Genomic DNA, 11495 nt, shown 5'->3' on the forward strand with positions numbered 1-11495 from the left:
ACTGGCCTTGAACTCCCTGTTTGGCCAAAGCTGGTCTTGCACTCCTGCCTCCATCTTCTAAGTGCTGACATCACAGGTGTGTGCCACCATGCCTAACTCCTTATCTTTCTAATTACTATTATTTAAACTTTTTAAAATTTTATTTCACATCTATTGAGGTTTTTCCGGCACGCATGTCTGTGAGGGTGTCCGAGCCCCTGGAACTGGAGTTACTGTCAGGTTATGAGCCACCATGTGGTTGCAGGGAATTGAATCCTTGTCCTCTGGAAGAGCAGCCAGTGCTCTTGACCACTAAGTCATCTCTTGAGCACCATTATTAGCTTTATAATTTATAATCAGTTTTTGAACACCGCTGTTTGATTCTCAGAGAAGCCCTGTAAAAGACAGAGCAATTATTATGTAGTCTAAACTTACAGATTCCAATGCTGAGACCTAGACGGGCTAAGGTTAAAGTGTAGAAGGGGCCATCAGGGCCAAACTCATCTCCTAACTCCAACACCCTGCTTGCTTAGCACATCACACTACAATACATACTAAGCCCTCAGTGCATTTCCCTCAGATGAAAAGGACTTTCCTGAGGCAGCCTTTCCTGCTACCTCCTTGAGACTTTGCCTCCATGGAGCGCCCCTCGAGGTTCCTTCAGCCACTTTCTACTTGATTAGCAGGACACAAGAGTTATGTGTCCTATCCTCTCTCTAGCTCCTAATGCCTGAGAGCTCTGTTGTCCCACCTTTATTCCGGCCTTTACCCATTTTGATCTGGAATTGGAGTCTTCGTGTGTGTGTGTGTGTGTGTGTGTGTGTGTGTGTGTGTACAGGTTCTCTCTATCTAGCCCTAGCTATTCTGAAACTCTCAACATAGACTGGGCTAGCCTTGAACTCATAGAAATGCTCCTCCTTCTGCTTCTCAAGTGCCAAGATTAAAGGCTTGTGCCGGGCTGGTGAGATGGCTCAGTGGGTAAGAGCACCCGACTGCTCTTCCAAAGGTCCAGAGTTCAAATCCCAGCAACCACATGGTGGCTCACAACCATCCGTAACAAGATCTGGCGCCCTCTTCTGGAGTGTCTGAAGACAGCTACAGTGTACTTACATATAATAAATAAATAAATCTTTAAAAAAAAAAAAAAAGGCTTGTGCCACTACCCAGTGCTTGTATTTGTAATCTTTGAAGACAAGTAGATTTCTGAGATGACCAGCACTTGGGAGAGGGTACAAGGCTCCCTCAAGGACTAGGGTTAATTAATTGGGGTGCTGGGGATGGAATCCAGGGCAATTAGGAACCCACTCTACTTATGAACTGAGCTACACCCCAGGCCCCAGGATGGAATTTCAAAACAGGAAATCTTTCTCTTGGTCTATGCTTGGTGTGGGAAGGCAGGGATGGATTTCCACAGGAAAAGGACTTTGCAGCCCACTGTCAGTCACATAAGAACCTCTTCTCTGACAGAGTGTGCCGTCCATGTCTAAGAAGAAAGGAAATTTCTCACAGGAAAGGAGTGGCTTGTTGCTGAGGCTGGGTCTCACATTGTATGCCCCAAGCTGCCTTAGAACTATGTAGCTTAGGCCTCTAACTCAGGTACCATTACACCCAACTTGTTTTCTCTCTTTTATTTTATGCTTTCTCTCAGAAAGGAAAAAAAGTTATTCCAGTGGGAAAACGATTCTGATGAAACACACCTGATTTTCTTCATTTCTGGTACATTTCCTCCACAGACTCTGAGAGGGGGTGGGGGCAGTGCTCTGTCCAGCTCAGAGATGGGATGGCTGAGAGGGAAAACTTGCTTGGACCCTGAGGCACTTTGTGTGGGTAGTGTCAGTCGGGGAAGGCTCTGTAGGGCTGGGGAGGGGTCCTCTAGAACCACAGACAAGTGTGGGAGGGAGCTGGGAGAGGTGCTAGGCCAGCCCGTGTTTACACACAGGGAGAAAGGCTTGGGATAGGGCACACCTTGCAAACAAGTGACACAGCTAGGCCTGGACTCTGCTTTGTCAAGTCCCAAGCCTGGGACTTTTCCTCCAATAGCTGACACACAGGGGTGGGGGTGGGAGTGGGGGCTGGCCGGGACGTGCCTGACCTGCGTGTGGCAGAGTCCTGGGGAGTTGAGTGTTCACAGAGTACCAAGGATCACTTCTTGGCCTTTTGGCTAAGATCAAGTGCAGAGAGTACCAAGGGAGGTGGACTGGGGAGGCAGATGGAATTTGGGGTCCTATACAGAGGAGGGAGAGAAGTCAGGGACTCACAGGGCATCGGATGCTGAATACCCAGGGAGGAGATGGACAGTGATGTCAGTATAGGGAAGAGCCTAGCTGAGGTAGCCAGGGAAAGTGTCAGTCTCTCTCTCTCTCTCTCTCCTCTATCTCCCTCCCTCCCTCCCTCCCTCCCTCCCTCTCTCTCTTCTTAGAAATTTCTCTAGCATTTTCTCTGTCTCTCCAGAAGAGGCTGTCATTTATTTTTAAAACCAAAGAAAGGACGGATGTGAATTAGCTACCCATAGACGATAAACAACGGGAAAGACATAAGTAAATGACCAATCAAAGCAGAGCAAGGAAAAGCGGGAGAGGAGGCTCAGATGGTGGCTTTGCCAGGTTCCTGTTTGCAGCTTCAAGTCACTCTTCCCTCTGCCCTTTTCTTTTCCCGATCAGCAAAATGCCAACCAAGGCCAGCTTATCCTGGGGGAGGCCAGAGAGGAAGGTTCCAGAGAAAAAAAACTTCAACAAACACTCAAAACATCTCTTCATTTACTGTAAAATCCTGTTTAATGTGTAACACTTGCAGAGAGAGGGGCCTTGGGAACTGGGGACTGGGGGCAGCCCTGACCAATCCCCACTCCGATTTATCTGCCTGCTTCTCTCTCCATAACTCCCTCACCCTAGATGTGTCCTCTTCTCCCCCCCCCCCCCCCCCCGTGGCAGGCAGCAAGGCAAGCTCCCATCCCTTCTCCATCCACAAGGCAGAGCCCCTCCTCCACTCTGCTTGCCCACATCCCTCCCCACCGACATGACTCCCAAAGTGGGGTACCAGACAGCATGGGGGTTAAGATTAGTTTCCTAATTGGAAACACCTTCAGAACATCTCATCCCTCGTTTCAGGGAGAGGGAAGAGGAAAGGGTATATAGGCAGAAAGAATTGCCCACACCCTTAATAACCTTGAGCCCTGTTGTAGAAGTGGCTCCCCACTCCCCAGCCAGCCAGGTCTTTGACAGAAGGCTCTCTGAGGAAGGGGAGTGGGGAGGGAGGGAAGGTTTGGTGGAGTAATCCCTATCAGGCAGAAGCCTGCTCACCGGCGTAGGAGAAGGAGGGGCAGGTCTGGGCAGGGTGAGGGAGGGGTGGGATGGGAGGTTGCCTGGTACTGGCATCAGCAGGCTGAGCATCGGTCGCTCTTTTCAGCGAGCCCGGCCCCTGTGCCAGGGCTGCGGCGCAGTATGTCTTTCAGAGAGCCATCCTGCTCGCTCAGCAGCTTGTTGATCTCATTCTGCTTGTATTCAGGTGAGAGGCGGTGGCCGAAGCCCGAGCCCTTGCGGGAGGGCGGATTGGAGCGGCGCTGAGCACGGCGGGCACAGGCCCGGATGATGAGGTACACCACCTCCGCCACGTTGAGGATAATGCAGATGCCGGAGGCTGCGAGCATAAAGACAGTGAAGACGGTTTTCTCGGTGGGGCGGGACACGAAGCAGTCCACTGTGTTGGGGCAGGGGAAGGCTTCACACTTGACCAGCCGCACCATGGCATAGCCAGGGTACAGCAGATAGAAGACATACATGAAGACAGCCTCGAACAGCAGCCGGAACACCACACTGATGACATAGGTCCACCACAGTGTCCCTGAGATGTGCACCTTGTGTCTCTTTACCTCTTCCAGGTGAAGGGGGTCTCCATGCCCCTCAAGCCGTAGCATTTTCTTTTCTATGTGCTGTTGGTGAGCTACGTGCATTGCCACGAGGAGAGCTGGGGTGGAAACCAAGATAAGCTGCAGGGACCATAGGCGCACGTGGGAGATGGGGAAAAAATGGTCATAGCAGACGCTGTTGCAGCCCGGCTGGAGGGTGTTACAGATGAAAGAGGACTTCTCATCCCCCCACACGCTCTCAGCAGCCACCACCAGCACCATGATTCTGAAGATGAAGATGACAGACAGCCATACTCGGCCAATGGCTGTAGAGTGCCGATTCACGCCACTGAGCAAGGTGTATAGACCTGTCCAGTTCATCCTGCCTCATTCACACCTGTGAAACAAGAGGCAGGAAGCAAGCCGTCAAAAGGTCAGGGCAGGAAGCTGGGCATAGTCATGCTGCCTCCCCTGCCCCCATCTCTTCTAAGGGCAAGGAAGGGTGATCATTGCTTTCCCTCTTGGTGCCAGCCTTTCCTCCTTCACTTGACTTAACCTCTCTGAGCTCCATCCCCTTTCTTCACATACATCCAGCATTTGCTCCTCTTGAGTCCCTTTCGTCACCAGGCCTATCTTGTTCTGCTATTAGCCCGTTCTTCATGCACCATCACCCCCACCTCCCGCCCCAGCTCCTTTACACCTGACTTATGGCAAACCCAGATAGCCCGGTTACCTCGGGGAGCGCCTATCCTTGAGGCCACCCAGACAGCTCCCCTATGGTCTCATGTCTGTGTAGGGGGAGTGGTCCCTGTGGTCGCGCCTGCGTCCCAATTCATCGCCTCCCGGTGCTAGAGAGTCATATGCTGCTTTATACCCAGTGTCTGTACAATGGGACCTTTGTGGGGCGCTGAACAACACCCTTTAGAATTCAGATCAAACGCCCTGACTTCCGCCCACCCTACACACAGAGCACTTGTGTCCCAGCGCCGGACACCCAGCCTGCACCCACCTGTTCTGTGCCCGCCCGGTCCATCGCCGCACCCGCCCCATGGCCCCACCAGAATAATGGCTCTGGGGGAGGGAGATAGAACACAGACAGGTGCAAGTAAGCCAGGACCCCAGGGAATCAGGGTCCTCTGGACTAAGGCCTTCCCCTATATTCTACCAGAAACAGGGTCAGCAGCAGGTTTCCTAGGCGTAGGTCCCTTTCCGGGTGTGGATGAGCCAGAAGAGAGGAAACCAGGGTACCGAGTTTATCAAGCCAGGAACTTTACTAATTATTTCCCCAGGCATTCTTTCTTTTGAGCCATTTAACAATCCTGTTATCCACTCAAAGTTACCATGGCTAAAAATGATGAAGCACAAAAGAGTCTGAAACAGCAGACCTGACTCTTACAGCAGCAGACTTCTTGTGCTTTCGCCGATGAAGAAAAAGCTAGCCATTAAAAAAGAAAAGACAGCTAATTTGATGTCACTTTGTATTTTACAACACAAAAATCAAGGAAGCTGTCTAGCTGTGAGCACATTCCAAATCAAGGGAACTATGAGTATCTCTTCATCTCTTTGTAAGCTGCAGGAAAGGGGCCCTCTCCAGGGGCTTAGCAGGTGGGCACCTGGTGAGACTAAGCCAGGGAGATAGTAATAAAGCCACCAGGAAAGTAGCAGGTTGGTTGGATGATGTATTATGTAAGGGTTACGTAGCTTCTGTTTATATCTGATTCTTTACCTAAAGTGACCTTGGGTTAGTTACTGACTTTTGATGAGCCTGCCTGCTCATCTGTTAATGGGACCATACCCAGGGTTGCACTGGGAGCCAAAGAAGATACCTGCTCCAGCAGGTGATCAAGGGGTTAAGAGAGCCATCTCTGGAAGAGGAAACAATGCTGCCTTAGGCAGCCAAATGATCTGCCAAGCCCAAGACCTCTCCTTTCTTTTCCCACTACTGTGTGGTTAACCTAGAGTGTCTGCCATACAACAGACAGCTCAGTTGCTGCTGCCCTGGCCCCCATGTCAAGTGCGTTGTAATCTCCTGCTTATGAGCATGCCAGTGACTCTAGGGAGGAAATTCTCCTCTTTCCCTTAGGCAGACAAAGAAAGCCTCTCCGCACCTCCCACCACTTCAGCCATTGAAATTGAAAAGAGGTTTGCTAGCAGCAGCTGGATGAAGCAGAGCACCGTAAGCCTGAACCTACAGAAAAGCAGCAGAATGCAATGCATTTTCTCCCTTACCCAGGGAGGCACCGCTACGACAGGGTGGTGGGCACACAAGCTTTCTATGCATTTCTAGATGGCTCTCTTGGTTGGAGAGGAAAGGGGCAGTGAAATAGGCATGGGAAATAATTGAGGAGTGAGAAGAAAGCAACAGGAGATCAGGGCAGATGGCACACACCTGTATCCCGGCTGGCTGGGGCAGGGTGGTTAAAGCAGCAGGCTCACTTGAGCTCAGAAATTTTAGACCCAGAGCAGGCACGCCAATGTACACTTGTAATCTCAGCATTTGGAAAGTGAGGGGTCAAGAAGCCAGGGGCAGCCTCAGCTACATGATTTCAAGGTCAACCTGGGTTACATTTGACCCTGTGCCGCACCTGAGTGTGCGCGCACATACACACACACACACAGATAAAAATTCTAGACCAGTTTGTGTGACTTAGTGAGGTTCAATCAGAAAAATATAGCAGTCAGAGGAAGAGGGTGCAGTCTACAGGACATAAGTCACTTCTCTAAATGATATTTCTTCATTAGTTTGGTTTTTTTGTTTTGTTTTGTTTTGTTTTTAAAGGCACTGTCAGGCATGGTGACACATCTTTAATCTCACCACTTGGGGAGGCAAGGACAGGCAAATTGCTTTGAGTTCAAGGGCAGCCTGGTCCATATAGTGAGTTCTGGACCAATAAGGGCTACAAAGTGAGACCTCCTTCCCCTGTCTCAAAAAATAAAAAAGCCAGTTGTAGTGCTACACACCTTTATCTCTAGCACTGCAGAAGCAGAGGCAGGCAAGCTCTCCAGAGTTCGAGGTCTGCCTGGTCTACAGCATGAGTTCCAGGATAGCTAGTGAGACACGGAGAGACCCTGTTTCAACCCCTCCCTCAGGATTGCTCAGGATTGAGGCGCTTTTTTAAGAAAAAAAGAAAAAGAATAAGAAAAAAAGAAAGAACGAAAGGAGGGAATAAGGAAGAAAATGATGATTTTGCCAATGAGCTGTATTAGGCTTCACAAACTGGACTTGGCCTTTGGGTCACGGTTTTGGAGACTTGCTTTGTGTGTAACCTGGGATAGCAAGGTGGCTCAACCTTCTGTAGACCAGGCTGGCCTCAAACTCATAGATTCTCCTGCCTCTGCCTCCTGAGTGCTGGGATTAAAGGCGTGCGCCATCACTACTTGGCAGGGATGACCTTTCTTTTCGCCTCAGTTTCCTGAGGCGCACGCCTTTAATCCCAGCACTCAGGAGGCAGAGGCAGGAGAATCTATGAGTTTGAGGCCAGCCTGGTCTACAGAACTAGTTCCAGGCAAGGGTGCTTGCTGTAAGACTGGTGACCTGAGTCTGATACCAGAATTCACATGGTGGAAGGAGGGAATTGACTTCCATAAGTTGTTCTCTAACTCCACGTACACACGCACGCATGGGTGCATGCACACACACACGCAAATGTAATTAAAAAAAAAAAACAACTCCTGCAGAATAAGCATTTGCCAAGTGTATGCTGGACTGTGCCAAGCTCTTGAATATGTAGTCTCCTCTGTGAGCCTAAGGAGGGTTGGGGGTGGGGGACGTTGAGATGATTCAGCAGGCAAAAACACTTGTCATGCAAGCCTGATGACCTGAGAAGAAAGCCAACTCCTGAAAGTTGTCCTCTGATTTCCACATGTGCTGCATGACACTAACGTGCTCCAACACTGACACACATACACATTATAAATACACACACAGATGCGCTAACAATAAATAAAAGGGAAAAAAATTAAAGAACAACCTAGGGAGAGAGGGTGTTAGTTGTTTTTGTTTCTTTGCCTCCTGTCACTGAGGAGGAAACTGAGGCGAAAAGAAAGGTCATCCCTGCCAAGTAGTGATGGCGCACGCCTTTAATCCCAGCACTCAGGAGGCAGAGGCAGGAGAATCTATGAGTTTGAGGCCAGCCTGGTCTACAGAACTAGTTCCAGGGCAGCCAAGGCTACACAGACATTGTCCAAAAGAAAAAAGAAAAAAGAAAAAGAAAAACGAAACAACAAAAAAGGTCATTCCTGAGGGTCATGCAGTTACCACGTGACAGAGATGGGCTTTGAGAGAGGTAAGGTTGATGGGAAAGCCATCTTCTTTCCATAACTTCTATGGCACCTGAGAGTTACCACTTGTCTTTCCCCATTTGCTCAGGATTGAGGCACTTTGACGCTTCCTTCCTCTTTTTTCCCAGGGTTTCTCTGACCTCCGGATTCTGTCCATTTTCCTTTCCTCAGGATGTTCTCATGAACTTCAAAGGTGTTCTCTCTTTTCCTCTCTGAGGTGCCCCATATACCATCCTGACCAACTGTAAGTTTCTAGGTCCTTCGAAGAAGTTCTCTGCCTCTTTCTCGAGTTTTCTGGGCCACAGCCAGTAGCTCCCTTTAGGGTCTCTGAGAGCCCTTGTGTGGGCACTGGGATTCAAGTTTTGCTTTGTCTATGTCAACACCAATAGCTAAAGGGCACATTTTCAAAACATTCAGGGAAGTGACCTGATTTTGAAATCCAAACTGTTTCCCTGACTTTAGGTTAAAGTCCAGCTATTGATATGGTTTGGGTTGCACCAGGCATGCTTTGTTTCTGTGTTTAATTAGATAGGGTTTCTGAGGTTGTGACAAGCTCTGAGTTCAGGTTTGCACAGCACTTGAGCATAGTACCAAAGTAGGAGATCACCTATAATGTTCTATAATGTTATCTCCATTTTTCAGACCAGGAAGTCGAGGCTCAGAGAGGTTCACTAACAGGTTTCACAGACAGTTGCTCTGCTGCCAACTAATAGAATCAAATTCCAAAATGATTTTCCTCAAAGCCTTTGAACAGAGCACTGCTTTTGATGGCTGCTTTTTTTTTTTTTTTAAGGAGCATTTGTTCGGAGACAGGGCACACAACTCAACAAAGCTGTACTCCTGTGCAAGTTGGCATATATGTGCACATATGGTCCAGTCATCCCCCGGGTCTTCCTTCCTACCCTGTCATTCCTTCCAACTGCTTTCAAATCTTTGTGTTTTGTGGGTTTGGGCAACAAGGTCCTGTTGGGGCTAGATGAGGTTACTCAAGCCCAACACCAGGGTTGAGGATCTGGCTCAATTGGTAGAGTGCTTGCCTCGTTAGTAACATGCAGCCCTGGGTGCCCAGAAGTGATAGGGCATGCATTTGCTTTCTGGAGGTGGGAGCATGAGGATCAGGGGTTCAAAGTCACCCTCAGCTACAAAGTAAGTTTGAGGCCAGACTGAGCTATATAAGATCCTGATCAAAAACAAACAAAAATAAAAAGAGAAAAACCCCCAACCCAAACTCTGTGTGCCATTCCTGACTCTCAGGCCACCTATGGTCAGGAAGGGATATGGGACTTTCTTAGAAACTTCCTTTGGAGGTTTTGATGCTTGTATCAGGTTGGGGTGGTTTAAGCCAATCTCACCTGGTGCTTTCTCTTCCCTTGCTATCTCCCTGCCTCCACCCTGTGATGCTACAGTATCTCAGGTACTGGCTTCGTTTCTACCCTGTCATCCATCTGCTGTAGCCAGGCTTGCTCCCCATGACCAGTCTGATGGATTCACGTTTCTCTCTCCCTCTCCCTGCCAGGGCCTCTTCATCCGGCTTCTGCTGATACTCATTCTTTTATCATCACTGAGATTATTGCTACTTGCTCCTCCATCATCCACATCCCTTGCTAGTGTTGCTTGGGCTCACTGTGATAGCCACCATTTATAGAATGCCTCCTGTCTATCAGGACCTACATGTTCATGGGCTGTCATCCTCCGGACAACCTTAATTCACACATGTAGCAAGGTTAGTCTGGATTTCACACACCTCTTGTCTCAAGACTTCCGAGTACTGGGATTACGACATAGGCCACCTTGCATATGTCTGGAAAATGCTGTACCTTATCACACATCTGGTAAACATGTGCTAAAACTCAGATTGCAAAGCATATTGGTTCCTTACCAATGGTTTCTGCCCATTAAAATGTCTTTGTGGCCAGGCAGTGGGATCCCAGCATTTGGGAGGCAGAGGCAGGTGGAGCTCTGTGAATTTGAGGCCAGCCTGGTCTTCAGAGAGAGTTCTAGAACAGCCAAATCTACACAGAGAAACCCTATCCCAAAACTCAAAATAAAGTAAAATAAAATAAGACTTCTTTTGTGGTTGGGCTAGTTTGTACATTCTTTTAATCCCCTGTCTTACTCAGGAGATAGAGGTAAGAGGATCTCTGACTTGAAGCCAGCCTGGTTTTTATAGCAAGTTCCAGGACAGTTAAGGCTACATAATGAGACCCTGTCTCAAATAAATAATAAAATAAAGAAATAAAACAAGCCCTTTTGTGTATATTCTCCTTTCCTCCTCTAATATTCTAAGTCTGTGGGTTCTGTTATGCCACTCCTGACAGCTGGAATGACTTTTTTGTTGTTGTTGTTTTGTTTTTTTAAGACAGGATTTCTCTGTGTAGCCCTGGCTGTCCTGGAACTCACTTTGTAGACCAGGCTGGCCTCGAACTCAGAAATCTGCCTGCCTCTGCCTTCCCAGTGCTGGGATTAAAGGCATGAGCCACCACACCCGGCTGGAATGACTTTTTAACAGCTGGGAGCCATCTTTCCAATACATCTTCTAACCATCAGTTACCCTAAGTTCATCTTGAGCCTGCCTGCTCCCCTCAAGCAAATGGAAAGGCATGTTCCCCCATCCTCTTGGGTACATGCCTGCTTTACCTTATAATCAAGAAAAGAAAGCAGCATCTGGCATTGTCTTGACAATTTCATGGAACCCTCCCCACCCCACCCCCACATGCCAAAAAGTATCTCAGGAAGGCAACCTTAGTCACCTTATGTTGAGAGTTCTTCAAGTCTGCCTTCCTGGGAGTCTGACCCCCATGGACATGAGAAGAATCTTTGGCTGAGGAAAAAGAACGAGAAGAGAAGGAACTTGGAGTCTGAAAGAAGGTGAGAGTTGGAGGCTGAAGAGAGAATCCAAGCAGGCAGGTCACCTGGCAGGTGGACATCAGAGGGAAGCACAGAAAAGCCCTAGATGGCTGAATGCTGAAGTCAAGGGAAAACCCAGGCCTCTTCTCAGCACCATAGCAGCGCACCACAGCCCCCTCCCTCAGCTCCCAAACTCCTCACCTCCCTGGCACTGCCACACCTGGTTGCAATTGCCTTTTCCCAGGGAATGTATGCAGGCGTGTCTGCTCAATGCCACTAGGTACTGTCAAAGCCCAGCCCAGGGGAGGGACAACAAGCCCAGGACTGGAGATTAACATGGCCCACAGCCCAAGAGGAAGCAGAGAAACATTAACCAGCCCCACCCCCCGTTCCACACACAATCATTAAACAAAATTGATCCCTGAGGTCCCAATGGATTTGAATCTGGAGTTCTTGCCCTGTCCCAGAGGAAAAGAAGCATCATTTGTCACTAAAATGCCATGCTGGGCCTATGTGGGGTACTGAACTAGACTTGGCTGCTTAA

The 11495-nt window shown here is 48.9% G+C and overlaps 1 protein-coding gene across 1 annotated transcript; it reads right to left on the reverse strand.

Moving 5' to 3' along the window:
• Window positions 1-2734: 2734 nt before the first annotated feature.
• On the reverse strand, window positions 2735-11269 carry Gjb1 (gap junction protein beta 1). Its single transcript, XM_021153217.2, has 2 exons — window positions 11153-11269; window positions 2735-4220 (listed from the first exon to the last, which is right to left on the reverse strand). Exon 2 carries the CDS (start codon window positions 4202-4204, stop codon window positions 3353-3355), a length of 852 nt encoding a protein of 283 aa, XP_021008876.1. The 5' UTR covers window positions 4205-4220; window positions 11153-11269; the 3' UTR covers window positions 2735-3352.
• Between the last annotated feature and the right edge of the window lie 226 nt (window positions 11270-11495).

The sequence above is a fragment of the Mus caroli genome, unplaced genomic scaffold (assembly GCF_978045245.1).
Source record: "Mus caroli unplaced genomic scaffold, Mus_caroli_1 scaffold_5, whole genome shotgun sequence".
NCBI lineage: Eukaryota > Metazoa > Chordata > Mammalia > Rodentia > Muridae > Mus > Mus caroli.